At 37.3% G+C, this 27,288-nt stretch overlaps 3 protein-coding genes across 3 annotated transcripts; 2 read left to right on the top strand and 1 right to left on the bottom strand.

Moving 5' to 3' along the window:
• The first annotated feature begins 384 nt into the window (after positions 1-384).
• slc38a8b (solute carrier family 38 member 8b) lies at positions 385-7,159 on the top strand. The gene is made up of 10 exons (XM_066648403.1): positions 385-582; positions 1,930-2,128; positions 3,286-3,436; positions 3,549-3,653; positions 4,558-4,615; positions 4,767-4,881; positions 4,985-5,132; positions 5,913-6,112; positions 6,200-6,251; positions 7,057-7,159. Exons 1-10 carry the CDS (start codon positions 385-387, stop codon positions 7,157-7,159), a joined length of 1,329 nt encoding a protein of 442 aa, XP_066504500.1.
• Positions 7,160-9,944: 2,785 nt separating this feature from the next.
• Positions 9,945-17,914, top strand: aph1b (APH1B gamma secretase subunit). Its single transcript, XM_066647744.1, has 6 exons — positions 9,945-10,283; positions 11,899-12,069; positions 12,276-12,349; positions 12,918-13,040; positions 13,149-13,276; positions 16,801-17,914. Exons 1-6 carry the CDS (start codon positions 10,171-10,173, stop codon positions 16,966-16,968), a joined length of 777 nt encoding a protein of 258 aa, XP_066503841.1. The 5' UTR covers positions 9,945-10,170; the 3' UTR covers positions 16,969-17,914.
• Positions 17,915-19,104: 1,190 nt separating this feature from the next.
• Positions 19,105-24,108, bottom strand: tmppe (transmembrane protein with metallophosphoesterase domain). Its single transcript, XM_066647801.1, has 5 exons — positions 23,245-24,108; positions 22,542-22,652; positions 21,637-21,802; positions 21,387-21,526; positions 19,105-21,033 (listed from the first exon to the last, which is right to left on the bottom strand). The coding sequence occupies exons 1-5, from the start codon at positions 23,942-23,944 to the stop codon at positions 20,843-20,845; spliced, it is 1,308 nt and encodes a 435-aa protein (XP_066503898.1). The 5' UTR covers positions 23,945-24,108; the 3' UTR covers positions 19,105-20,842.
• Positions 24,109-27,288: the final 3,180 nt, after the last annotated feature.

Below are 27,288 nucleotides of genomic sequence, written 5' to 3'. Positions count from 1 at the left end.
TCCACAGTTACACTGTGTGTCTGCTTTATTACACGCAGCGAATTATTCCGAGAATATTCTCAGAACTCCGACTTCATTCTCGGAATCTTGTTTTTTCACCTTTGGTAAGTGTGACCCGCTTACAGTCGCGCACGTGCTCAGACATTATTAAGCGCTTCTTCTTCAAATAGCGGACTCCTGGCTCGGGCACAGCTAGCTGTCAATCACACAAGCGCTACAAACGCTGGCAGATATTGTCTACATATCTCACCCAGGCGGGAAATTTTAAAGAGAGAACTTAACTAAGAAGACACGGGGATCGATCCCAGCACACGTCTGTTTGCACTGATTCATTTCCAGAGTTTTTAACTCTCTGTATCTCGCCGTCACGGCTCTCGGCTCGTCATGGAAGCACTCGCAAGAGAGAGCATCCGCAGCCTGAGCGTGCTGTCCAAACCCGGACGAGGCTCCGAGGCGCCACGGCTCGGTTCTTTCGGCGCGGTGTTCATCATGTTGAAATCCGCGCTCGGGGCAGGACTGCTCAACTTCCCCTGGGCCTTCGAGAGAGCGGGAGGCGTGACCCGAGCCATTACCGTGGAGATGGTATGTGAGGAGGTTGTATGTCGTTTGTTTAAAAAATGAAATGATAATAAGTAATTTTTACATTTAACATAAATTATGTTTATTGTCTGTAACCGGAATAGAGCATATCCCACCACAATGGAGCGGACATATTTATAACACGTTTATAAATTATAAGTTAACTCTTGAATATCTTGAAATGTGGCAGATAAAAAGATCAGTGAATCAATGCATATTTCAGCCGCGTAATTATTAATACAGGCTTACAACAACAGAAACAAGTGAAAATTAAAAGCTGTCATTTCAGTGGTAGGGAATTGCATGGTGCAAAGTCCATCGCTGCCCATGTATAATGCATATATAATATATATATATACATATATTATATTCTAAGATTAAATGAAGTCCTGGACATGGATAAAAAAAACTTTTGCTTTGGAAACGTTAGACTATTCAGAAAAAAACATTTCTCACCATATTTACCATCTGAGAATTATCATTGTTATAAGTCAGTTCATTCATTATGACATTATAGAGTTATTACTTATTTTTGTAAGAAAATCAGGAGTCAGGTGCTGATATTTTTCTCTTGTTCAGTCCAAGGATGTGTGGGTGCATGGTGTGTGTGTGTGTGTGTGTGTGTGTGATTTTCTTATTAAGGTGTGAATTTGATGCTGCTTCTCACAGTTTGCCGCTAATGAAGGGAGAGAAGGAATGTGTGTTAAAGCACTTTTGTGTGCATGTGTCTGTGTGTGCAAGTGTAAGTACTACAGTATCTTTTGATGTATGAATATAATCTTATTAAAGTTAAAATGTAACTTTTTTATCATGTAATTTTTTACTTTAATTTGCTAAAGAAATCAAAAATAAATTAAAATTACTTAAGAATGTTTCACATCAAACGGGGACTGTGTAAGACTTTGTCAGTTACTTTATATTTATTATAAATAAGAATTTATAGAAAACAGTAAGTCTGATTTCTTGATTTCTAGCTGTAGCCCTCACTTTTAGAAGTTGCACCACTATTGTTAGTTGGTAATGTGTAATGTGTACTTGCAGAGAGAACTGAATTAGCAGCATTCACTTACATTGGAATTGTTATACCTCTGCTTGTGTTTCATCCCACAATCCAAGAACATATGATGGTTAGTGTGAAATTGCCCATGGGTGTTAGTGTGTGAGTGATTGTGTGGGTGTTTTCCTGAGTCTTTGTAGGTGACAGACCAACCTCGAGCCTTAACAGGATGAAGCCATTAGGTGAACAAATGAATTAATTAATATACATACCTCACTCTCCCTGTCTCTCGTTCTCTCTCTCTCTCTCTCTCTCTCTCTCTCTCTCTCTCTCTCTCTCTCTCTCTCTCTCAGGTGTCTCTGATATTTTTGATAAGTGGATTGGTCATTCTGGGATATGCCTCCTCTATCAGTCGACAGAATACCTATCACGACGTGGTGAGAGAAATGTGTGGCCGCAGGATTGGTCAGCTTTGTGAGATCTGCTATGTCTTCAACCTTTTTATGATCTCAATTGCATTCCTTGTGGTGGTGCAGGACCAGCTGGAGAAATGTAAGTAGGGTAGGAGCAAGTTCATGGCACTGTATTATTACACTAACAGTGTTAATTTAACACTAATAGTGTTTATTTAACACTGGTGAATTTGCTGTGTATCTGTAGTATTTTTCATGCCTTTTCCAACTTACATGCATCAGATCTATTTTACAGAAATTGTCATTATTTAAATACAGTATTATAACATAGAATGTGCACTATATGAGCCTGTATTTACTACAGTTATATCAAATACAGCATTATGACATTCAGAACTTGCTTGGATAGGTTAGCCTTTGTGGCTATATTTAGATGAAGCCAAATAATCTCTACATAACCAAGCTTACAGCTTATTCTGTGTAGAAATGTACAGAAACAGAAGAATATTATACTCAATAAAAATAGAACAAAAAAGAGTCCAATATTATTGAAATTTCTATTCAGCTGGGTAATCCTTTAAATAATCTGACATTTGATTACATTCCCAGTCAAAAACTATAAGAACATCCTGCACAGATGCATTTGCATTTCAGTGGAAATTTATTTCTATCTTTAAGAGTTAGAAATAGGTATGTTTGCACTTTCCATAATTAAAAACCCAACTGTGTTGACAGAGAACTATAGCTCCCTAATCACTTCTAAATTCTCAATCTCTAAAATTCCGAGCACAGTTTAGGTGTTGAAGTCATAGTTTCATGATATGTGCACCTCAGAGCTATTAGGGAGTCAGTCTCTGACAGGACTTGCCTGATTTTGCTTGTTGTTTATGCAACATATACAAAAAAATGTTCACCATGTGTGTGTGATTTTGGATATTTGAGAAATCTGAAGCTAACCTGCACACACAGGTGGACAAATATAATTTTTGAATAGTTTTCTGGTTTGAAAAAGGAATTCCCTGTAATAATATATGGGTCGTTTCTGTTGGTGAAATAAACACTTATGTTCATTTGGTCTGCCTTTAACCCATTCTTCACGTGAGAGGGGAATGATACTGAGGGGAAAGGGCTAGGCCAATGGATAATGGCACAATGAAATTATATTTTTTTTAACAGATTTGTTTGTGCTTGTTCATTTTCTCTGTTTTGCATATGTGGTACATTTTGAGTATGAAACACGTTACTGTATGCGTGTCTCTGGATATATATTGAAACAGATATTTGTGTGTGTGTTAGTGTGTCTGTCTTTGTATGAAACGGTGACAGGAGATCGAGAAATGCCCTATCACTGGTACACAGACCAAAGCTTTGCACTCTTCATTATGTGCCTGTTTGTCATCCTTCCTCTATCAATCCCTAAAGAGATCAGCATTCAGAAATACACCAGGTATGTATTATCAGATACAGTTTATGTATTGGTTGTTATATTACTCTACTGAATCATATATCAACACAGATTAATCACTGTATCTGTATATTTGTGTTTGTTTTATGGGCAGTGTATTGGGAACACTAGCTGCCACTTACCTGAGTGTTGCTGTCATAGCTAAGTATTACTTGCAAGAGGAAAACACAGTGAGCCTCACTTCAGAACAAAGAGAAGGGTGAGTGTGTGTGTGTGTGTGTGTGCATTTGTTTGTGTGGATCAGATTTTGAATATATTTGTAGTAAATGTCTTCACAAATTATTTTAAACCTATGAAGTTGCACAGGACTAATACATTTGAATCACATTATACATTGCTATAAAAGTGGATATTATATTTGAAAAAACTTTGGGTAAATTCTGATGTTGATTAATTGTTGATTACAGGTTGTAAACTCACATTTAACTGCACAGTATTGTAGTATAGAATAGGTTTTTCACCTTTTAATGATTTTAAGATTACAGTAGCCTGTATGGGGCGGCACGGTGGTGCAGCATGTAGGTGTCGCAGTCACACAGCTACAGGGGCCTGGAGGTTGTGGATTCAAGTCCTGCTCCAGGTGACTGTCTGTGAGTAGTTTGGTGTGTTCTTCTTGTGTCTGCATGGGTTTCCTCCGGGTGCTCCGGTTTCCTCCCACAGTCCAATAACACACATTGGTAGGTGGATTGGCGACTCAAAAGTGTCCGTAGGTGTGAGTGAGTGTGTGTTGCCCTGTGAAGAACGGGCGCCCCCTCCAGGGTGTGTTCCTGCCTTGCGCCCAATGATTCCAGGTAGGCTCTGGACCCACCGTGACCCTGAACTGGATAAGTTTACAGATAATGAATTAAAAAGTAGTCTGTATGACATTTTCACAAAGTTAATTAAGACTCACTGTAGCTTAGAATTTTTACATAATAATAAAAATAATTAAATAAATAAATTATAATGGTAATGTAAGATACAGTAGCTTAGAATGAATCTGAGAAGAACTTTAAACTGTGTGTGGGTTTTCATGTGTCAAATGCCTCATTGGTTTCTAGGCTACTTATACTATAATTAGATTTTAAGTCGCTGTTAATAAAAACATCTTTCTATGTGTCTAGGTTAGAGTCCTATGCTTCCATGTTCAGTGTAGTGCCCACAATCTGCTTTGGCTTCCAGGTCAGATTCTGCTTTTTTTTTTTACAGATTTGTATTTTTTGGATTTGGATTTTCCTGAGCTTTATTTGTGTTTATGGAGAGAGAAAAGTGTATTCTGTTCTGGGAATGTACATTTTATATTAATCACTGTATGTGTATATATACTGTTTAGTGTCATGAAGCCTGCGTTGCCATTTATAGCAGCATGGAGAACAAAAAACTTACCCACTGGGTGTTCATTGCTGTAGTCTCCATGATATTTTGCCTCCTCATCTACACCCTTACAGGTGAGACTCAGACAGAATGGCAATGCTCAAAATAGTACTGTACTAAGTTTAATTTCCATTGTGTTTATCTCACTCTGAGCTAATATAACCCTCTTGTTGCTAGGAGTATTTGGCTTCCTTACATTTGGGCAAGAAGTGGCTTCTGATATTCTGATGTCATATCCTGGAAATGATGTGGTGATGATTATTGCAAGGCTCCTCTTTGGGATATCAATCGTCACCATCTACCCTATAATACTTCTGCTGGGCAGGTGCAAAGACCAAATATAATGTTTACAGTATTTAGTGCTGCATTTCAATACTTTTAGGAATAGCATATCTTTGCCAATTTCAAGTCACTCAGAAAATGTGTCACACCTATTTTGCACAAAAGATCACTTGCTGCTAAATAGGATTTTTCAGTCAGAATACCCACAGCTACATTAGGCTCATTGAGCTAATGAGCTAACCTTGAAAAGCTTGTAAGGCAGAACATTTCTAGGCTGTCTGGTCTGAACACCTTATATATGAATTTTACTTTATAAGCTTTGCTTTATTTATTGTTGTTGTGTTTTATTGTCTTGCTCTGTAGCCTTTAGCTTGCTAATTATTAAGTGAATAGAATAAATTACTGAAGTTATTTCAGAAATCATACAGTAGCAAAATTAATGCAATTAATTTGAAATAATAAGCATTAAAAAAAACATATTGGCTATGGCTTACAAATTGTTTTGTCCACTATTTATTCTGGGTATGAAAAGGCAAGTGCATTAGTTTGCAGTGACTTTCAACCTGGACAAGTTCTACTGCCAATGTCACCATTTATATTCAACTCTCTGAGAGTTCATTTAACGCATTTCACTTAAGCATATAAAGTAATATAACAACCCAAGTTACAAGCAGATGCATACTCTTAAGATGGGAGTGAAGAAATGATGGGACACAGTTGACCAGGGCTTTTAAAAAAAGGTGTTGGAGTGGGATGTAGCTTTTAGATAATTATCTGCTCTGCTGTCTCAATACCCTGCCTATGCTTGTGCTGTTTTTCTCAGGTGTGTAATTTTGATGCTGATCCTGCGGTACCGGGAGCGTAAAGCATTGGTTACAGCAGCGTTTGAAAGCCGCTGTCGAGTGGGGCTCACAATACTGTGGATTGGTGTGACACTCCTCAGTGCTATATATGTGCCTGACATGAGTGATATCATCAGTGTAATTGGAGGAATCAGTGCCTTCTTTATCTTTATCTTTCCTGGTGAGACATTAAAACATAAGGAAATAAGGTATAGTAAAAAGTAAAAAGCTGTGAGAAAAACATTGACTCTATAATGTTCTCTTACAGGTCTGTGTCTCATATTTGCCATGCAAACAGAACCAATGGATCACACAATAAAGTGAGTAATGTATTTGATATTAAAGTAATCACTTGGCAAAAAAACTCCAATACACATCAATTTCCATTTAGCCCAGATGGAGTTTTCAGTATTAACATTTTATTTCTCTACAAATTAGACATTGCTAACAATCTTGTTGCATGTCAATACACAAACATATTAGCTGTACTAACAGAATGTGTTACCTGATGTAAAACTGTTCAATGAGATACTAATACTCTGACCCCCTGTACCTACATATCATTTTTCAAACTTGACATTCCATATCTCACATTTTTCCCAGACCATTTTTTTCATAACATTTGATCATTTAAAGTGATTACAAATGTTTTCATTTTTTAATATCAATAGTAACATTATAGTCTGAGACAAGGTGGTGGCAATGTCTGGCATAAATGTACTCATTTATAATATTTTCATAAGTTAACAACCATTGATGGCTACAAACTAGAGAAACAATTAACATTAACATTGCTCAGATCCTTTATAAAAATACATACCCAAAACCTGCCAGCATACTGTAAAATATTGAATAAGGGACTCTTGAAAGTTTCAGCTGTTTAAGCATTGGTCCTATAATCAGGAGATTGCTGGAGATTGGGAATCTTAGAGAGCACAATTGGCCTTGCTCTCTGGGTGGGTAAGATGGCTCCTATTTCCCCCCATGTATTGCTAGCATAGGTGTCTGTGACAGATATTGATGAGAAGATAAAGAGAGTTTTCACCAAACCATTTTTAAATCTTTAAACATTTTGTCATGTAACTAAAGTTCTACTTCCTCTGTTTAATTTTATTTTGTTTTTAGGATACTCCTGACTGCTTGGGGTGTTATCACTGTTGTTACTGGAGCCTTCATCTTTGGCCAGAGTACTACCATTGCAATCATGGAGCTAGCACATAAGTTTTGATCAGTCAATACAAAAGTTGGTGGGTCTCCCAGGTGGTGCAGTGGTCTAAGTGTTGACCACACATCGGGAGATTGCAGGTTCAATCCCTGGTGATGCCATACAATGTTGGGAGTCTAAGAAAGCTCAATTAGCCTTACTCTCTGTGGGTGGGTGGGTAAGATGGCCTTTCCTCTCACACAAGCACATGTGTTGACAGATGTGGAGGTTATCATTTTTCTTTAGTGGCACTTTGAAAAGTGGCAATGGCTGGTTTCACATGTCTCAGAGGAACTATGTGCTTGCCTTCACCTTCCCAGTATGGTGGCATACTGTGAACCAGGGAGTACTAGCTATCAGGGTGGAATTGTCAATGACTAACGATTTGGGGAGAAAACTAGGATAAAATAAACAAAAAAATGTAGGTGGTATATTAATTAATTATATTAAACAGAATTTGCTTTTGTACTTGAATTATATACATAGTGTCTGAATTATCTGTCCAGACTATATCTAAAGAAATGTTACATTATATGGTCAAATGTTTAAGGACACCTGCTCATCCAACATGTCATTCATCACTCTGCAGGAATCTCTTCTAGGAAGAGTTTTATGAAACACTGTAACATTTATGTAAGTACTATATGACATTCAACAACAACATTAGTGAGATCATGTACTGACGTTCAATTATTTACTGAGAATGCAGCTCCACTGCCGGGGGCATTTCATTCCCTTTCATGTATTCTATGGGATGATAAAAACTGTGCATGCACAAATGACTGTGCATCTGTTTCCACAATGGTGTACTTTTAATTAGTGGATTTCATTGTTTATAAGAGGTGTCTACATATTGTTTATATATTTTATCTTTTAATGTTGAAGAAGTAAGTAGCCTAATAATTTTGGATTTTTGGATTATTGATTATTAATTTGTTTTGCTTATTGTATATAGCGGAATGATCACCAATGAGCTTAAATCAATTTCATGACCTTGTTGACCAATACAAATTTTAATGCCATAACTTGAGTTTTCCACTGAGAAAAACTGTAAAAAATGTATTATGCTTTTAAGTGGTGTGGTAAGCATAAAGATCTAGACTATGAAAATAAAATAAAATGGCAACAGTGAAAAAGTAAATGCTTCATTGCATTAAAACTTTGCCAAAATATATGCATGTATAAATGAGTGTCTCAGGCATTTAAAGTTTTGTTGATTTAATATGAACATGATATAAACTGATTCAAAATTTGACACAAGCAGCACACTCCAAAAAGTTGGGAGTTTATATCACCTTTCCTTCTAATTACACCATTTAATCAATTGGGAACTGAGGATACAAATTGTTTACATTTTTCAAGTAGAATTTTTGCTTATTCTGCTTTGATACAAAACATCAGCTGTCCATTGTCCAAGAGTCCATGGTCACATGAATGACACAACAAAATGCTTGATTCTTCTCTTCATGATGCACCATAAGCACAGATCTGGCCTCATGCACTTCATGTCTCTCTTATTTTATCATGTGCAGAATGAGGCCTGACATAATTTCCTGCTGAAATAATCATAGACTTCCCAGGAAAAGAAATCATCTTAATGGCAGTATGTCTCCCTAGAAAAACAAGTTTTCACCTTAATATTAATGAAAACGTATATGCAAGTTATCCATGTCGTGGACAGGATAATTAAACAAACATACCTCAGAATCCACCACGGATTAAATGAAGAGTAACAGACTAAGCTTTTTGTAACAGTCCTTACAGTTCCCTAACCCCAAGAACATCCAGCTACATGAATAGAAGCAAGCTGTGATTACTGACAAATGGGGTGTTACTATGACTGTGTGCCTTTTGCACAGGCCACATTAATTATTTTGATAAAAGTGAAATTGAAGTTGAAAATTAGGAATTGCTGCAAATATTGTTTTTATGCTTGATTGGCTACATAGCACTGTTAACTATTTTGTAACTTAAATAAATAAATAAAATTTTAACAATGTAATTTGGTCAAGGGCTCCCAAAAGTTTGCATACAACTGTACCCCTGACCTCCATCCCACTGAACACTTGGATGAACCGTAAGTTGTTCAACATCACCTGACCTCACAAAGGCTCTTTAGACTTAATGAGCACAATTGCCTATAGACTCCAACTTAATGTCGAAAGCCTTTACAAAAGACTAGGGCTAGTGCATTTCTCTTTACTGTAGAATTAACTGTAGAAATATATATATATATATATATATATATATATATATATATATATAATTTCATAATGTCTTAATCAAGAAACTTTAATCTTAGAAAAAGGTGTTATTATTTTGAAAGACAATACTGACACCACATTTTGTACTAGACAAACACCAAACCTGGATTTCTGAAAATTATTCTATAATGCCTATGTTCAGGCTAGTGCGGCTAGTCCCAAACATATGTTATTGACAAAATCTTAATCACATAGTGATTAATCACGTCTTTGTGATTATATGTTTAATATGTTTAAGTTACACAAATCTACTCAGCAGCAGTAAAGACATTATAGAAGGCAATAATAGCATGGTAAAGTGCTTTCTTTTTCCATCAATGTTAGTAGGACTATTCCCAAAATATTGAATTTGCAATATATTTTTCACAATTATAAAAATACTTTAAAATACGCGCCTCGTTAGACGTTGTCCTGTCTAATATCCTACACATCAAATATGAAATAAAATGATTTAATTGAATGTCATTCTTTATTTAAAAATTTGCAACAGTGTTTTATTATGATGGAAAACTCGAACTGTGTCATGTTTTTCTAACGTCCCTGTTGTGCGTGCTCATGTGACGGGGAACAGGAAGCAAGAACTATGAAATCACCCGGAAAAGTAGACGTCAACGAGTGAATCACTGCTCGCCCGTGTAACCTGTGTACCATTATGGAGTCTTATGGACTATGTGAAAATTAGTTTTATAACGTTACCTCTCTGTTACGACTGGATTGCATGAGGATACGTAAAAGAGCGGATTCAGTGCGTTAGCTAAACACAATACCATCATGACAGCCGCTGTGTTCTTTGGCTGTACGTTTATAGCCTTTGGTCCTGCTATAGCATTGTTTTTGTTCACTATCTCCCGGGATCCACTTCGAGTGATATTTCTAATTGCGGGGTAAGTGCCTTAGCATTGTTTAACAGTTTGTAGGTGGTAGCTAGCTAGCTGCTAACTAGCTAGCACATAAAGCGACAAGCTGCCCGTGGAAGAGTGGGTATGGGTATACTCTGAGTGCTTTATACACTCGCTGTGTGATTGCTAACGCTCAGCATGAGGTTCAAAAGGAAACATCATTCGGACAAAAATAGCATAATCCTCACTTTTATCGCGCTAGCACAACGGAATACATTTACTCCTCGCTAGTTGTTAAGCAGCGCTTTAGAGTCAGTCAGGAGACAATCACATGATTCGCTGAAGTTCTGCTGCCTTCATGTCCTGTGGTAAGGTATTGTAGCTAATTATTATATGAGCGCCTCTAAAGGACAACGCGATGTGTTTTTAATAGTGGGGAAAGTCGAGCTCTGTCTGAAATTGATTGAGGTCTTCAAATCCGGACATTGGATCTAGGTTCCAGGCCGGGGTTTTAAAATGGCCGGCTAATGCACCTGACTGGCCAGGTATTCATGAGTTGCAGCTGACATCACAATACAGAATAGCCGCCATATTGGGGCTATTGGGGAGTATTACACATTACTCAAACACACAAATAAAAACTGTGATATTTAAATAGTTCTATTATTTCAGTCAATACCTGTAGTCCTCATGTAGACGTTAAAATTAAAGAATTATAAGTATAGACCTCTGACCCACTTATCTTCATCACATTAGTAAACACAGCTCTGTTCATCAATGTCAGTCAGAAGAGGAGCTCAGTCTCCATCCCAAAGTAGAGTGATATCCTGTACGTGGTGCACATCACAGATAAGGATGTTCATTCAAATGGAATCCAGAACTATATAAAAGCCTCTTGTTACCTTGTTCTTCAGTGTTCAGGACCCCATAGGACCACAACCGAACAGGTATTTTTGGGTAGTGTGTTATTCTCAGCAGTGACAATGGAGTCCAGTGCTTCTGGAGTTTTAAGCCCCTCATGGTCATCTCTGGACTGAGGACTGTGCAAACCAAAAATATCTAGTCAACAGAGTCCTCTGGGCCACGTCCTAGAGGATGACCAACAAAAACTGCAGCAACAGATGAGCTACTGTCTCAATCTTTACATCTAATCACTTCATAATTCATAATAAGTCATAATTGAGAAAAAAAAAACATATGATGAGATTAAATATGAAATAGTATATCACAGTTGTGGGGAAACCTTCTAATTACTATGATTACTCAGTGACTATGTATACTTTTTCCAGGTGGCAGAAGAGGGCTGGTGTACTGACAAGTTGTTTTGTATTTATGTTTTGTTCCTCACAACACACAGAATAAATTATTAATTAAACAGAAAATAATGTATCTGATGTGTTCTTCTAAAAGAAGAGCACATTTATTAGTCGTTTAACAAAGTTAGATAAAGGTTCAAGAGCATCATCACATCACAGATCCCGTTTACAAAAGGTCCAACTTTTCCGGCAGTAGGGTTTGTACAAGGGATGCCTATTGTGTATTGTGAAAATATCTTAAAGTATTTTGATAGTGTATTTTTGCTATATCTCCCACATGAATTTTCTACAGTGAGTTGTTTAATCTTCATCTAAAAGAAACATTTTGGTGTTGTATTTTTCAGGGCATTTTTCTGGCTGGTGTCTTTGTTGCTCTCATCGTTAGTATGGTTTGTTACTGTTCAGATAAGCAACAAAGAGAGTGCCACCCAGCAGAAAGGGCTCCTCATATTCGGAGTTGTGCTGTCTGTACTGCTTCAAGAGGTTTTCAGGTTTGCCTACTACAAACTACTGAAGTAAGTGTTTATTTAAAAGATAGCCCTTGAATAATTATCATGATGACCCTTATACCATTATTAGTCAATACTAATTAAAACAGACTTGACCATGTTAAACCTGAATTTTATATTCTATCATGTGCTGTATAACACTGACTAATATTTGCACACTTGAAGCCTTATTGTTGCACTGATCACTCAATTGTTCTGTATCTATTTCACAGGAAAGCTAATGAAGGCCTACTGGCCATCAGCCAAGAGGACACCATGCCAATCTCTGTTCGTCAGCTAGCTTATGGTATTATACCTTTACTGAGTGTTTAACTTTTGTTTAATGTTTTCAAACCATCTTACTGCTTACATAATGCATGCCATCACCCTCTCTCCCCATCATCTAGCTGGGCATATCATCACACATCATTTAACCATTGCTACACACCAGCACCTTACCTCCTTTTAATTATGCAAATAGGACACAGACCCTATCTCAGAGTCACTTTATATTTTAATAAATTTGTATAAATACAGCTGCCATTTATTTGCCTTCTTATTTTAATTGCATGCTGCTTTAACATCTGTTCAAACATGATGTTTTGTATGTTGCCTTGCTGACTTGTCTAGTTAACATTAGTGTATTTATTTTCCTGTGTATTTTTTGCCTTGTTTGTTTATAGTATTTGCTTCACTCATTTTACACCATTGTGTTTTGCAGTGTGTGTATTTTCTGTGTAATATTCTTGTGTTGCATTATGGGCATGAAGAGCAAATTTCATTATATTATTAACAAGTTGTTATATTGATGAATTATAATACAAACCAGTTGTCTTGACATAATCTTATTGTATTCTCTGATGTATGTTTTTCAGTGTCAGGTCTGGGCTTTGGATTCATGAGCGGTGCTTTTTCAGTGGTCAACATCCTTTCTGATTCAGTTGGTCCTGGGACTGTTGGTATCCATGGTGACTCCCAGCATTACTTCATATCCTCAGGTAAAGGAGCGTTAGTGTATTTATGCCAGGATAGTTTAAGATTAAGTGTTTTTTTGATTGTGCATCAAGCCCTTCTTGGTTTTTAAATTTGTTGATTCTTCTTCTCAGCCTTCATGACACTCGCTATAATCCTGCTGCACATGTTCTGGGGTGTCGTGTTCTTTGAGGCATGTGAACACCAAAGATGGTTGTCTCTTGGAGCAGTGGTCATCAGTCACCTGGTAGTGTCATGTCTGGTAAGGGTCACTAACATGCACATTTTTTTTTCTATTATGTCAAATGTCAAATAATCTGGGAATTAGCTTACAGTTTAATTCAGACAATGTCAGTTAATATTATGATACGCCCTGTATTAAAAAAAACCTTATTGCCTGTTGATATGTTGGTGGTGCACCACGACTCCAGTTTGAGAACCTTCACTCTGAGAAACCTAAGCAGCAGAAAATCTACATAGTAGAAATGAAACAAGGAAAAAGACTAAGTAGTTTGACATTGCCCTTATTCACATAAGAATCAGTCAGTCTACTTACAGGAATTTAAATTTAGAATAGAATATTTTATCCACAAAAAGTCATATTCGATCACTCATGGCATAGCAACACAAATGACATAACATCCACACCCATATACGATAAAGTAGAGGGGGGTGGGATTCTCCACAGCATTTGGTAAAAATGATTTCTTATTAATATTTCTAGTAGCTCTTGGCATCCTATACTGTCTGCCTGATAGCAGCTGTTTAAATTGTGAGTTCATTGAATGTTATAAATCCATTATGATCTTAAAGGCCTTTTTTTGAGTACGATCCCTATATAGATCCTTCATAGATCTCTAGCTTCTTCCTACCAATGTACTACCTGTTTTCACTATTCTCAAGCTTTCCTTTTCCCCTACAGCTCAGGCTGCCAAACCAGACTGTCACATTATAACACATTACACTTTCAACCAGAGAGCGATTCTCTACTTCCACTAAATCTGAACTGACCTCAAACTCGCACAGTTTTTTAATAAAATAAAGACGCTGCAGAGCTTTTTTATAAAAAAACAACTCACAATTTCCCTCAAAATTCAAACAACTGTCCAAAATTATGCCAAAAAATCCAAAACAGCTAACTACTTCTATACCCTTCCCCTTAATATCCACCAATGGCTGGTGATAAGTGTGCCCCCTACTGCTAAAAAATATCTCCTTTGTCTTCTCCTCATTAACTTACAACCTACTCAACTGACACCAATCCTGAAAAGCAGTAACATGCTCCAAATACTGTTTCTAATCATGACTTCCTTTTATAAATAATTTAATAAACTGAGCAGTACCATGTCATCTGCATATTTTAATAAAGAAAATCCAGACTCACAGTTACTAAAACCATTTGTATAAATAGAAAACAACACAGGAGATAAAACACGTCCTTGAGATGCACCATTATTCACAACCACCCATTCTGATACCCTTCCATTCATATTCACATTCATTGAGGGAGGTCTGTCAAAAAGTCTTTAATCCACAGAATAATACCACCATTCACGTCTAATTGTAATAACCGCTGTAACAAAATATTTGTTGTTAAAAGCCGCACTAAAAACTATAAACAGCACTCCACTCTAGCATATGCTTTGATTGTTGAAAATGACAGCTTACTTTATGACAGCTTACTTTATACCCTCTGACTCTTATACGCAATCTGAAGTGGATCGAGCTCACCCACTATACTAGACATGAGGTGTTTCTTAACACCCTTTTCCATTGTTTTACACAAAACAGATGTCAGGGCTACTGGTCGAAAGTCATTAAAAACTGAACCCCAACCTTCTTAGGTACAGGAACAATATTAGTCAATTTCAATGAGTATAGGACAACACCTTTATTTAACAATCGCTGAAAGAGCTGAGTAAAAACTCCTTTCAGCAGATGGATACATTCCTTAATTACCTGACCACCCAGGCCATCAGGACCTGGAGCCTTACTGGGTTGTATACGAGCAAGACTAATTGCAACCTTTTCCTCTATCAGCTTTATTGAAGGGTATGCGGGGATACTACTAGAAACTATTTTCCACAACTGAGGCATTGGTTCCAATTCTTGCTCCTGAACATAAAACTCAATAGGACCAATTGAATTATTCTGTCAACCAGCTGATGAAATTCAGCAATTACACTACTCCATCATGTATAGCTATAATTACACAGTTCAGACACCTTTTCCAGCCTCGTTATTTTCACAGAAGCTAACGGATGAAGTTTGTTTACTCTTGTTTTGTGCCATTCTGTCCTTCTGGTCAGCTGTGCACTCTGTCACACCACAAACATGTCATCAGAGGCCTGCTGCTCTGCAAACTAGTAGTACACCGCATTTTCTATGACAATGCCACTCTCAGAGCAGGATACAAAACGCGGAGTGGATTTTAAGTTTCTCTTGACTGATAAATCTCATCTTATACACAGCCACATTTTTGTCAAATCTCTGGATTTAATGTGTCTTACAGAAACCTTTTTATTTGTTCTAAATAAGTCCTTCTGGCTATTGTTATCTTAAGAACAGTACTGCAGTACTGGTCGGGGTGGTGGTTTGGCTGTGACCTACCGCAGTGAATTGGATCTGTCTCCTTTGTCCCTACCTGAGCCTTCCTTTGAATGCATGATATTCAAATGTAAATGCCTTTCTCCTGTGACAATACAGCTCATCCAACATAACCACCCAAACATAACCCAGTTTTCATCTCTGAGATGTACAGACGTCTCGCAACATACTATACTTCCTCTGCCTGTATTATAATACTAGGGGATTTTAACATTCATGTCAACATCCCCTCATGCCACTTTGCTGTACTGGACTGTCTTAATGTCAGGCAACTGTTGATGTCCCCATGCATACTATGGGCCATACTGTTCCAGCCCAGTCAGCACACTATCAGCTTATGATCAGGGTGTGTCCAACAATATAGTTGTTTCTATGGAGTTGACTTTTGTTGCGCTCTGCTTCAGGCCCAAATATCCAATATATTTCAGGAAAAAAACATTAATCAAGAAACAGTGGTAGATGATCTATGGCATCTCTCTTCATATAACTGTAAACTTTGTGTTGGTCTGTGATGCAATTGACTTCTACAGTAAAACACTGAGCAGTACATGGGATCTCTGTGCCCCTGTTAAAACCAGAACAGCCTTCTCTACCTCAGCCCCCTGGTTCATTGGTGAACTACGGAAAATGAAGGCAGCTGGGCGTGTCCTCAAGCAGTGTTACAAAACCTTTGGCCTCTCAGTCTCGCTCTCAGTTTGGCTTATTAGGAACACCAGAAGATGTACTCAAAGTCCACTAGAGAGGCTCGGACTCAGTTCTACTATGGAATCATAAACAACAATCCAGGAAATTCTAAATATTTATTCAACACTATTAACCACTTCTTCAAACCAGAAGTACCCTCACTTGCTGAAGGGCACTGTAACAACTAAATTCATTTTTACAAAACAAAAATTCACTCAATCCGCTCTGACCTTTCTAGAAGTCCAAAGACACCCCCCCCCCAACACATCCCTCATTTTTTTCAAATTCTCAATGGAATTTTCAAGTTTTCAATGGAAGTGCTCTTCTTTGCTGTGTGAAACTTATAATATAATACACACATATAAATGCTCCAAAATAACTTTTTGGAGGCACATATCTCCTTTGGACAGTGATAATATGGGAAACAGTGTGTAGACTAGCAAATTATTTGTTGTCCATCATCTGATAAGCTCTGTAATCTTCTGTATATTTCAGACATTTGTAAACCCACAGTATGAGGGCAGTCTTATCCCCACCTACATCATATTGAGTGTAATGGCTGTCTGGGCATTCACTTGTGCTGGAGGCTCGCTTCGGAATCTTAAGCTTTGTCTCACCTGCAAAGACAAAGACTTCCTCCTGGCCAATCATCGGCCCAGATGACCTTTCCACTGCAAATCAGGACTATCGCTCCCAAAAGACAAAAGCAAGGTACTCATGGGGCCAGCTGGCTAGATTTATGGCTCTTACAGCTGAACTCTGTCAGCTACAAGCTCTGGGATGTGGACAGCCTTTCTGATTGCTGAGGATTTTCTTTGTGCATATCTTTCACTTATTTTATTCATTGTTTGTTTCCTTCTTCCTCCCTACTGCTCAACTTGTATGTGTATAAGCGAGTTAAAGAGTGAAATCATAAGATTCTGTGACAGTGTGTAGAACATCTAGTATGTATAATTGGCCAGTTACACTTCTAAACAAAGTATTTAAACTATTACATTGTAGTTTTACTCTGGCTGATTTACTGTCCTGTTTTTGTGCGCCTTCAGCCAGGGCATTTACTCATTCTCTGATCCCATCCTTAATCAGGATTCAACACCCTCAGCAGTTTTCATTTTCTCCTCTTCCTCTTTTCATTACAGGACACACCTCTGAAAGTGTTCATATTTTAGTGATATAAATAATGATGTCTGAGGTCTCTGTTATGTTTCCCATATTATTTTTAATGTTTATGTTCTCTTGTTTATTTGTATTTTAATATATATATAATTTACAAAAACCCAGGTCTGGTCAGATCTGATGGACAGTTCATTTTGTTGTATGTATTTGTAGGTCAGTACAGTAGGTCAGGTTAAACTTATTTCTAAATGACCAAGAACGTAACTGATGAATCCGGCTGTGTTTCTTTCTTTGAATCCTTTGAATGATTTTGAATGCTTTCATTACAAAGTCTAAGTGATGGTAGTTTTACAGGTGGCACAGTGGTGTCTATCTGAGGTCACTGTTACTTTACATGAGATGTTAATTTTCTCTTAAGTTGTTTTGGCTGTATAGTGTATGGAATTTACCAATTAAAAGTCAAATACCTATAATTATCATTACTTGAGAAAAATGTCAATAAAAAAAAAAAAAAAAGTTTGATTTTAAATATTTGCCTTAATAAGGGTCTGATAATATATGTGTGTGTATGTATGTATGTGCACGCTGTAAAATTTTAGGAAATGCTTTCAAATTTCCACAAAATATGACATTTAAATTATGTATATTTTTAATGAAAAGTTAATTTATTGTTTTAATGTGTGTGTTAGTATATTAAGCTGGAAATTTAACATACTATAATTAACATATTATATATTTTATGTTCACTGCAAACTAAATATTCAAACAAATTGATCATCACCTGAATAAGTTATGACATTACAGGATGTTAGGAATGTCTTAGAAGGTCCAGATACCAATATTGTTAATGTGGTTGTGCTTTTTCCCCTTTGGGGAGGGGGTTTCTCTTAAATGGTAGGTTTTCTAGGATTATTTTTATATGGCTAATTGATGATGTAGGGCTAGGAGGGGTTCCTAAAGTGGGTGGAAGGTAAATTCTAGCCTCTCTTGCAAACCTTAAAATCTTGTTTCATTTCAGATTATCAAATGGTATATCATACTGTTTCAAGATCATTATATTCATATCCAAAGTGAACTGACTGTGTTTGAGCCTAAAATATTTTATATTCAATAATACAGCAATAAGTGGTACCCTGGGCAGCAAACATAGAACATACACAGTGCAATATTTTAAACATGGACCTACATGTTCTGTCTTTACTCTTTCAGCCTGTTTGCTCCTCCTCTGTATGCATGTTTCATGTGGAGCACTACTCATACTCTCCCAAAGCCATACTGTGAGGGGGGGGGGCTGTAAAAGCTTCAGGAATTTATGGAGTATCACTTCCTAAACAACAGCGTATATTTACTAGGTATAGTGGGTATCATCCAAGCAAGAAAATTAACATATTGTACTGGAATTTACAAAGCCTCTAAATTTTTATGCAAGTTAGCAATTTATAAACACTTTATTTTAAAAAATAATTTGAGTTAATTTGGGTGTGTAGGTAACAATTAAAATGTGCAAGAGGATCAAAATACTAACAATTACAAGAATCTACACCAGGGGAAAACCATTCAGGCTATGGAGGTACTATTGTTGTAGGATTAATATAGTAATAAGTACCTTAATAAGCAATTTTTAGTAAAGATACAAGAGGCCATTATTAAATGAGTTGTGTCTAATTATTTAATATAGGACATAAAATAACACATAGCAAGTGCATAATCATAACCATAAGTCAACAACCCTGAGCTCACAATTACTGAAGTACTAAAGATTTACAAAACAGACACGCATAGAATACAACTACTCACATTAAATATCTGAATTATTTAAATGTGATCATTTTTTTCAGCATTAAAAAAAACCTTAATGGCTTTTGCAAGATTGTCACTCAGTGGGACATGAACTACGCAGATACATTGAAAAGTTAGTGCATTTGTTGTACTAAGAAGAAGAATATATTTTGCAAGTCGTAGAAAACATGAACAAATTGTTTATTCAATCATTTTCTGTAACCTCTTCGAGCTGTTCGGGTCATAGTGTGTCTGGTGCCCAACCTGGAAGCACTGGGCATTATCATACATTATATAACTATATTTTTATATATTATATATCTTTGATTTCAGCATTGTATTCTAAATAGTATTTTCAGCCACTTTGTGCCTTGAACTTAAATACTAAAGATATAAGTAAATATATCAGATATAAAATACTGAATACGTCCAAATGTAATGGAAATCAAATCACATTGCACCTGCATCGCCTTTAGGTGATGGTTTAAGAGGAAGTTAAACATGTACTTGAGCTAAGTATCACAATATATGCATTCCTTAAAGCCACCAACACAACTGTAACTTCTCCCAGACTGAACTGCTTTATCATGAAAATTAAGGTATGGCCCAGCTAAGTTAAATGATCTATTGCATATAAAATATAAGATTCAGACTTTTAAAAGTACTTCCTCAGTCACTAATATCAATAAAAGCACCTTGATTCATCCACTACTTCCATTACTGCTAACACTACTTACCTCAGTCATGAAGCTCTTTCACAAGTGAAATTAATCATACAAAAAATAAACAAACCTACATATGGCAATTTTTGTCATATTAAGAATCGTCTGTTCTCGTAAAATGCATAACTGCACAGAACGTAATAGGCATTATGGCATATGGTGTCATTCATTCCATGAATATAATTTGGAAAAAGCATGGATGCAGGTCAGGCTGTTGTTTAAAAAATACACATCTTATTTGGACATATTATAAAACCCATAAAGCGGCTAAGTGTAAATGCCTTAGATCACGGTAACAGATTCTGACCTGTTTCATTTAGTTTTAGTCCAGTTAACCCTAAATGTCAATAAAGGCCTTCTTTTTAAAAGAGCAATAAGGCATTTCCAATAATATGAGTTAATATTTTTATAATAACGGTTCTTCGTGTAGGACACATGAATAATACTGACACATAGTGGCCTGGATGTATAAATACTAAATCTATTTTAAACATGGCTATCCTCATGTGGGCGATACGCTTTATGGTTCATTCAGAGACTATAAAACAGTATGATTTGTTATCAGATGGGAGTTGAAATTTATAGGAAAATAATAATAATAACTCATAATATTTAGGTAAATATGACTTATTGCTCCTTTAATAGACATGGTGTAGCTTCAGAGTACGAAGTTCAGAGTATTATCAGTGGCATAGATGGAGAATGATTATGCACACCTTATAAGATGAAATAATGCCTATAATGGCTATTTAGGCACGCACAGTTTTATTTTTTGAACAATAGTGTTGCATATCAGTATCCTGGTAGATAATAAAAGAACAAAAAAATGTATTATATCGGTTCCAAAAAAAATTACTGGCACATATTGTTCCAATTCAAGTGTGTGTTTGTGTGTGTGCATGCGTGTGAGACATATATGTTCAGGCAGGTCTCAATATGATCTTAGTGATTTCAGCACGGCTTCCAATTCTCATTGGAATGCCATAATAGCCAGTTCCTGGGGTAACATAGACCATTGTGTGTTCTGAGACACGGTAGAGGCCGCAGAAATATGGATTCACCAGGAATGCCAAGAGAGTGAGCGGGAACAGCTGGCCAGCGTGTGTATGACCTATACACAAGCAAACAACAACAACTTAATATTAAAATACCCTGATTATCAGCAACATAAATATTAAGATCTGATGAACAGGAAATATGTATCTTTAATATATATAATATCTATCAAGATAAGAACTAAGTGGAGCAACTCAAACAGCTAAACAACATCAAGACCTATTGCTGTTAAACTGGTTCCATTACAAAACCACATATCTCACTATCTTTAGCCTCACTGAAGTATAAAAAATTTGCTTCAGGATTTAAGGCTTAGAAAACCAGAAACAGCAATTTAAAAAGGTCTTAAGGCTAATAATATTAATATGATTCAGGAGCAATGTCTGAAAGACATTTTGTTCTTAATACCTGACAGTACTAAGTTGATATCTGGCCTTTGCTCTAGGGCCTTTTTAGCAGCATGTGGTTGATGAGCCAGAAGAACAATAGGCTTATCTTCACTGCAACCACTCAGTGCCTTCTCAATATCCATCCCATGATTGGGGTACCTGTAATATAAAAAAAATAAAATTCAACAACCTAATCTCCAGATTTGAATATTCAAAATAGAAAGAGGAAAATGCAAGGATGGGGATGTGACTGGGTGCTTGGGTCTAACCGTAGCATGCTGGCCTCTAGGTCATCAATGCCAGCTAAGCAGATCCAGTCTTGGCTTTGACCAGGGCGGAATACTCGAGCATGGCTGTTGTGAAGTGGTTCAATTCCCTTCAGACGTAAAAACTCAAACCAGCTCTCCACATCAGCTGTGTAGTAGTCATGATTACCTGATGCCCAAAGAAACATTGTGCAATAATGTACTGCTGTTGTGTGCAGGGCAACAATATAAAGGAAAGTTGTCTATAGAAACTAAAGAAATTGTTTAGGAAGGCAAGCTTTTTTTTGTAGGCGTCAAGCTGGACACTGGAGGTTGTGGCAGAAAGAAGGACTCTCATGAAATTGCATGCAATTATGGACAATACCTCACAGCCCACTGCATACCACAGCAGAAAACAGAAGCACATTCAGCGGGAGACTGATACAGCTATGCTGTGCCAAAGAGCCCCACGTGAGATCTTTGTTCCCCATTGCAATAAGACTCTACATTGCGTCCACTACTGCATTACTGAACTAGACTGAGTTACAGTATTTGATACACATGCTTACTGCCCATCATGCAAGTACTGTAACGTTTTCAGTATATTACACACTTTAGATTAGAAATACAGCTACTATCTGGCTACAACCACTGACAGTTTAAACTAACCCACTATTAATGCAATACTTACTGCTGTATATGTAAATAAATGAAGATGTCTTGTATATACCTTGTATGTGTATACATTTAGCTCTAGTAATTTTATCTCTGTGAATAGCCACAATTCTCTTATTTTTGACTAATATATACATATTTATGTTTCATATGTCTTCCTGCAATAACACTGCAGTTTCCTTTTTGATCGATAAAAAGGTATATTAACGTATATGTTAACAAGTTTATGTCACTCTGCTACTCTCCTGCCTGACCTGTAGCAAAGTATGAGCCCAGTTGAGTCTTGATGAGTCCCAGCGGTTCTGCAGCATTCCTTAGCCGGCTCACCTGAGAATCTGTCAAGTCCCCAACAATCACCACCAGATCTACAACCAAAACATAAAAATAACACTTCAGAATTTACACTGTAAATGTGATGGTGGGACAATTATGAATGTGCAATTATGAAAGCTGCAAGTGATGACTTATCCACCAGTGTCTTAGTAGAGTGTACTGCTCCATGTTAAACAGCTGTTATACTGAAATTTATTCAGCCTGATGTATCAGAGATTCTGTACCAAACCTATTTTTACTTTGGCTCTATGGAGGAATACATATTTTAAAAATACTAACTATTGTATGCTACTTTTTTGTTTGTAAAAATGACCAGCCTTGCTCCTAGGACTGAACGATATTGCCAGAATTTATATCACGGTTTCGGTAGATACAAATAAATGAAATTGATATGAGCAATTTAAAAACCACAGTTACAATTTAAACTAACTTTAAAGTTGAGGGTAATTTTCTAAAGGCAATGCCCCATAATGAACGTCAATCAGTGACACATGCTGAAAACAATGTAGATTGAAATGTTAGAAATGAGATTAAAATCATAATTGTTATTGAAACATTTTATATTTTGATTATATATTGACATTAAATAATTGCACAGTACTTCTTGCTCGTGTGTACATTTACCTGGTTCCAACTCGTTCACCATAGTAACAATCCGCTGTAATTTTGACCGGCCGACTGTGGGTCCTAGGTGAATATCTGACAGCAGCACTATCTTGAGGCCGTCCAGAGAAGCTGGCAGCTTCTGCAGTGGCACTTCCACCTCTACTACCTGCGGTGGTTGTGCCGCGTTTATTAAGCCATACACGGATAATATCGCGGTCACTATCAAGGCCAGAAATGTCTGAGTGGACGAGCCCATGTCCTGAGTTTCTGAGCTCCGGAAGCACAGCCGGCGGATGCGAGCCATGCAGCTGAACGCGAATAAAAAGAATAAGAGGATAATATAAACACCCAAACAGGTGAAGGTGAGTAGTGCCAGCCAGTGCGGCTCCGTGTCCACCAGATAAAACATACTGAGGTAACTGCAGTGAGCCAGGGCCAGGAACAGCAGCACTGCGGCGCTCCAGCATCTCTGAGCTTGTGTCCGGATAGCCGCCCTCGGGCCACACCAGCGCCGCACCAGTCGCTTCCACACATACAGAGAGCCCAGCAGCAGCAAGGAGTTAATGAAGAGAAGAAACTGGACTCGGAACAGCCTCGCCCGTGTCTCTACATCCACCAGATCCGAGAGCAGGGTTCTAGATATCAGCATGGAGAAGAATACAACCCCTGATGCGACCCCCACCTTACACTCGGCTGAGAGCCGGGCGAAACCCAGCATTGTTAAGAGTAAACTTACACTTCAGTAGGCGTCATGAACTAAACTCCAACTCTTTTCTAAAATAAGTAATAATTCTATAGCGTGGGAACCTCCGAACTTTATCATGTTACACTTGTTACATGTTACTATTCTGTAGCTACACTTCCGCAAACAACAACTACGACCTCCAAGGTTGTGTTGCTTTAACTAAATGGAGCTGCCTAGCTCCCTACTCCCTACGTAGGCAACTGTGTAGGCAGGCAGCTGAAACTGTCACGTCTGTGGTCGAAAAATTGTCCCAGAAAGAACTGACGATAATTTTGTTATTTTAAGACCATTGCATGCCACTGATATAATGATATAAAATAAACATCATTATTAATAATATTCCAACCATGGAACTAGAAAATAAAAATGCTGGAAAAACACAAATAAATAAAACATAAATATAATAAAAACACTTTTTTTTTTTTTTTTTTAATACAAATAACATATTCAGTACAGATATAAAGGTGAAATTCTGATAACAACAGCGCAACTGGCTAAAATGTTTTGACATTAATTAATTGTAAACAAGTACACAAGTAAACACAATGGGAAAATATATTGAGGATTATATACTTTGTAATAATGTAATTATTGTGTCAGGCCTATCTATATTTATTATCATATTAGACCAATGGCTGCAGAAAACAGTCACTGTACTACACTTTTAGATTGAATACACACGTGTATGGAATCAGATTTGTGCCAAAAAGAATCGCACAAAAAATTAATCTCAAACATAAAACTTATAACTTGCAAACAAAATATCTGACGTTTGTGCTCCATGACTTTTACTTGTGAGCACTGAGTTCTGCGCGTGATCTTTCAGTTCTGTGCGCGCGTGCTTCGAGTTCTGCCCGTGCTCTCTGAGATTAGTGCGCGAGCTCTCTCAGTTTTGTGCGCCTTATCCCTGAGTTTTGCAGCATTTTTGGCACAAACCTCTCGTGTGGGCGGGTTTTCTCAGGGGTGCCTTCCCATTGGCTAATGAGTTTTTGAGTGACAACTCAGTGCACTAACGTGTTAAATCATAATAGCCGTTTTGGAATAGGTTCAATACGTTAGTACACAGGATTCTGAGCAGGAGCTCAAGCACTCATAAAAATATTTTACAAATAAATAGAAATAAATGCTCATTTATTCTGTTTTGTCCTAAGTAAACACAGACATTGTGCATTTACCCAGGTTTGTTTTCACAGTACATTTATTTATTTATTTATTTATTAGACAAAACTACCTCAATATCTACATTGATATCGTCTGAATTTACAGGTACTTCAGCATTTTAAAACAGTAAATCACAGAGAGTATTCGTGTTTATGTAATATCCCCACTGTGTCTCTCCACTGCTGAGCTGCAACATGGAGTACGCATGCGCAGTCCAAAATACCTTGGATACTGAGTTGTCATTAGCCAATTGGGAGGTACCCCTAAGAAAACCCACCCATGCATGAGGTTTGTGCCAAAACTGCTTGCAAAACTCAGGGATCAGGCGCACAAAACTGAGAGTGCATGCGCAGAACTCAGAGGTCACGCGCAAAGTCATGGAGCACAAACGTGCTGGATATTTTGTTTGCAAGTTATAAGTTCTATGTTTGAAATGATTGTTTTTTGTGCGATTCTTTTTGGCACAAATCTGATTCAATACATGTGACCCCTCTGGAAGTCAAACACATGTGCATAATCAGAGCCATAATCAGTCTTTACTGGCCAAGAATGTATGCACCAGAGGCGATTGCTCTAAGACTGCAAGGGAAGCTCAGCTTCTCCTAAAATGTCAAAAAATAAGTGATCAAATATATACTGTTGTGTGTATGTGTCATTGAATAAATATGCACTACAACGTGCTCAACTTTTGTTCAGATTCAGCTTCTTATCACTGGTAAAGACGCAGCTTTCCTCTCAATCATTCCCGCAGTGGTTTAAACAGTGTGGACGCTGAGTGTCCACAGAGTTCAACAGCGAAGCAGCGAAGTGCAGCAAAACGAGACGAGTGATTGGATAAATGCTGGGCTTTGTCCCGCCCATCGGACGCTCAGCGTCTCTGGGGGTCTATGGGGCAGTGGCCTGGCCTCGGCTGGCCCGGACGCTCAGCTTCTGCATGATGATTGGATCATCTGTCTGAAGCTGAATCCCTTTTTGATTGACAGCGAAATGAGCGAATCAGTGATCCTTTGGTGTAAAGATCCATGGGAGCATTAAATTTTCATTCTGTTCTGAGTTGAACCCGAGACGTTCTTAAACCTCTTAGCGGCATTTTCTTTGTTAAAAACGAAACCAACACATTTTATGATGTAGGCCGAAATTGAGCTTCCCCTCCTTGAAAGACCAGCATCCGCCACTGGTGTGCACATACTGAGAATCTTTGATTACACACTAGATAACAGTGCACATTAAGACAATCCATTGCTGAGTATAAGAGGTGAGTCATGATATTTCTGCATGTTTTCTGGTTCTGGAGTTATGCAGTTCAAGCAAAAACAGGTTAACACGAGTGGGCACTGTAGATTTAATAAGACACTGCAGTTTGTGATTATGGTGTTTTGTGGCAGACTGTGATGGAGGAGGTGATGTCAGACTCTGTAATAGCTATTTAGAGCTGAACCAGAAGCTCTTGAGGCAGGTAGAATTGTTTCAGCTAGCAGAGGAAGTACATGGGTCTGTGTGTGTCAAATATAGCTCTATAGGTATTCTACGGGATTTATATCTGGATACATTGCTGGCCACTTATGAACGCTCCAGCATCTTGTCTTAAACAATATCTTGGTGCTTTTATAGGTATGCTGAAAGTCCCAGGATCTATGTTTTATTGTAAAATTCTTTGGTGGTCAGCAAAGCAAATCTAAAATATTTTTAAACCTCCAAAAGTGTTTGACAGAAGGCCTCGTTTACATTTCTGTGAATGATATAATATTGTGCTTTACCAAAATGCTATATTTTGGTCTCATATTTTACCACCAATGCTGCAGTCAGGGAAAACAAATTTTCCTCAAACTAGACATATTAAAATGTAGCAAATGCTTATAGTAAGTGCTTAAAAAAATAAAAAACTTGTAGGGGGAATCCGCTACATACATTTGTAACAGGTCAGCAGAGAGTCTGCCATTACTGCTCTCTGTAGCCCTCCTTAGATAAATACATGAATCTTCAAACCAAACAATGCAGGGTATTATATGAATCTGCTGTCCACTAGTGTCATTCGTTTGTACTTTTTGCATTTGTGGGATTGTTTGAGTGCACTTTTGGACACTGTCAGAAAAAAGTCAGACCCATAATAGTGTACAGTATCGTAAATAGGGCACAGTTTTGGACACACCCATAGT

This window comes from Hoplias malabaricus, chromosome 16 (assembly GCF_029633855.1).
Source record: "Hoplias malabaricus isolate fHopMal1 chromosome 16, fHopMal1.hap1, whole genome shotgun sequence".
NCBI lineage: Eukaryota > Metazoa > Chordata > Actinopteri > Characiformes > Erythrinidae > Hoplias > Hoplias malabaricus.
Note: the sequence above shows the minus strand (reverse complement) of the source record. Positions and strands in the feature narration are given on the sequence as shown.

Excerpts from the sequence above, each read along its gene's own strand:
- slc38a8b (XM_066648403.1), top strand. The coding sequence starts at position 385 with ATGGAAGCACTCGCAAGAGAGAGCATCCGCAGCCTGAGCGTGCTGTCC. Across the intron at positions 3,437-3,548 it reads AGCATTCAGAAATACACCAG|TGTATTGGGAACACTAGCTG; the intron begins GTATGTATTATC and ends TTTTATGGGCAG. Across the intron at positions 6,113-6,199 it reads CTTTATCTTTATCTTTCCTG|GTCTGTGTCTCATATTTGCC; the intron begins GTGAGACATTAA and ends GTTCTCTTACAG.
- aph1b (XM_066647744.1), top strand. The coding sequence starts at position 10,171 with ATGACAGCCGCTGTGTTCTTTGGCTGTACGTTTATAGCCTTTGGTCCT. Across the intron at positions 12,070-12,275 it reads GCCTACTACAAACTACTGAA|GAAAGCTAATGAAGGCCTAC; the intron begins GTAAGTGTTTAT and ends TCTATTTCACAG. Across the intron at positions 13,041-13,148 it reads GCATTACTTCATATCCTCAG|CCTTCATGACACTCGCTATA; the intron begins GTAAAGGAGCGT and ends TCTTCTTCTCAG.
- tmppe (XM_066647801.1), bottom strand. The coding sequence starts at position 23,944 with ATGCTGGGTTTCGCCCGGCTCTCAGCCGAGTGTAAGGTGGGGGTCGCA. Across the intron at positions 22,653-23,244 it reads GGTGAACGAGTTGGAACCAG|ATCTGGTGGTGATTGTTGGG; the intron begins GTAAATGTACAC and ends TTTTGGTTGTAG. Across the intron at positions 21,803-22,541 it reads GGGCTCATACTTTGCTACAG|GTAATCATGACTACTACACA; the intron begins GTCAGGCAGGAG and ends TTTGGGCATCAG.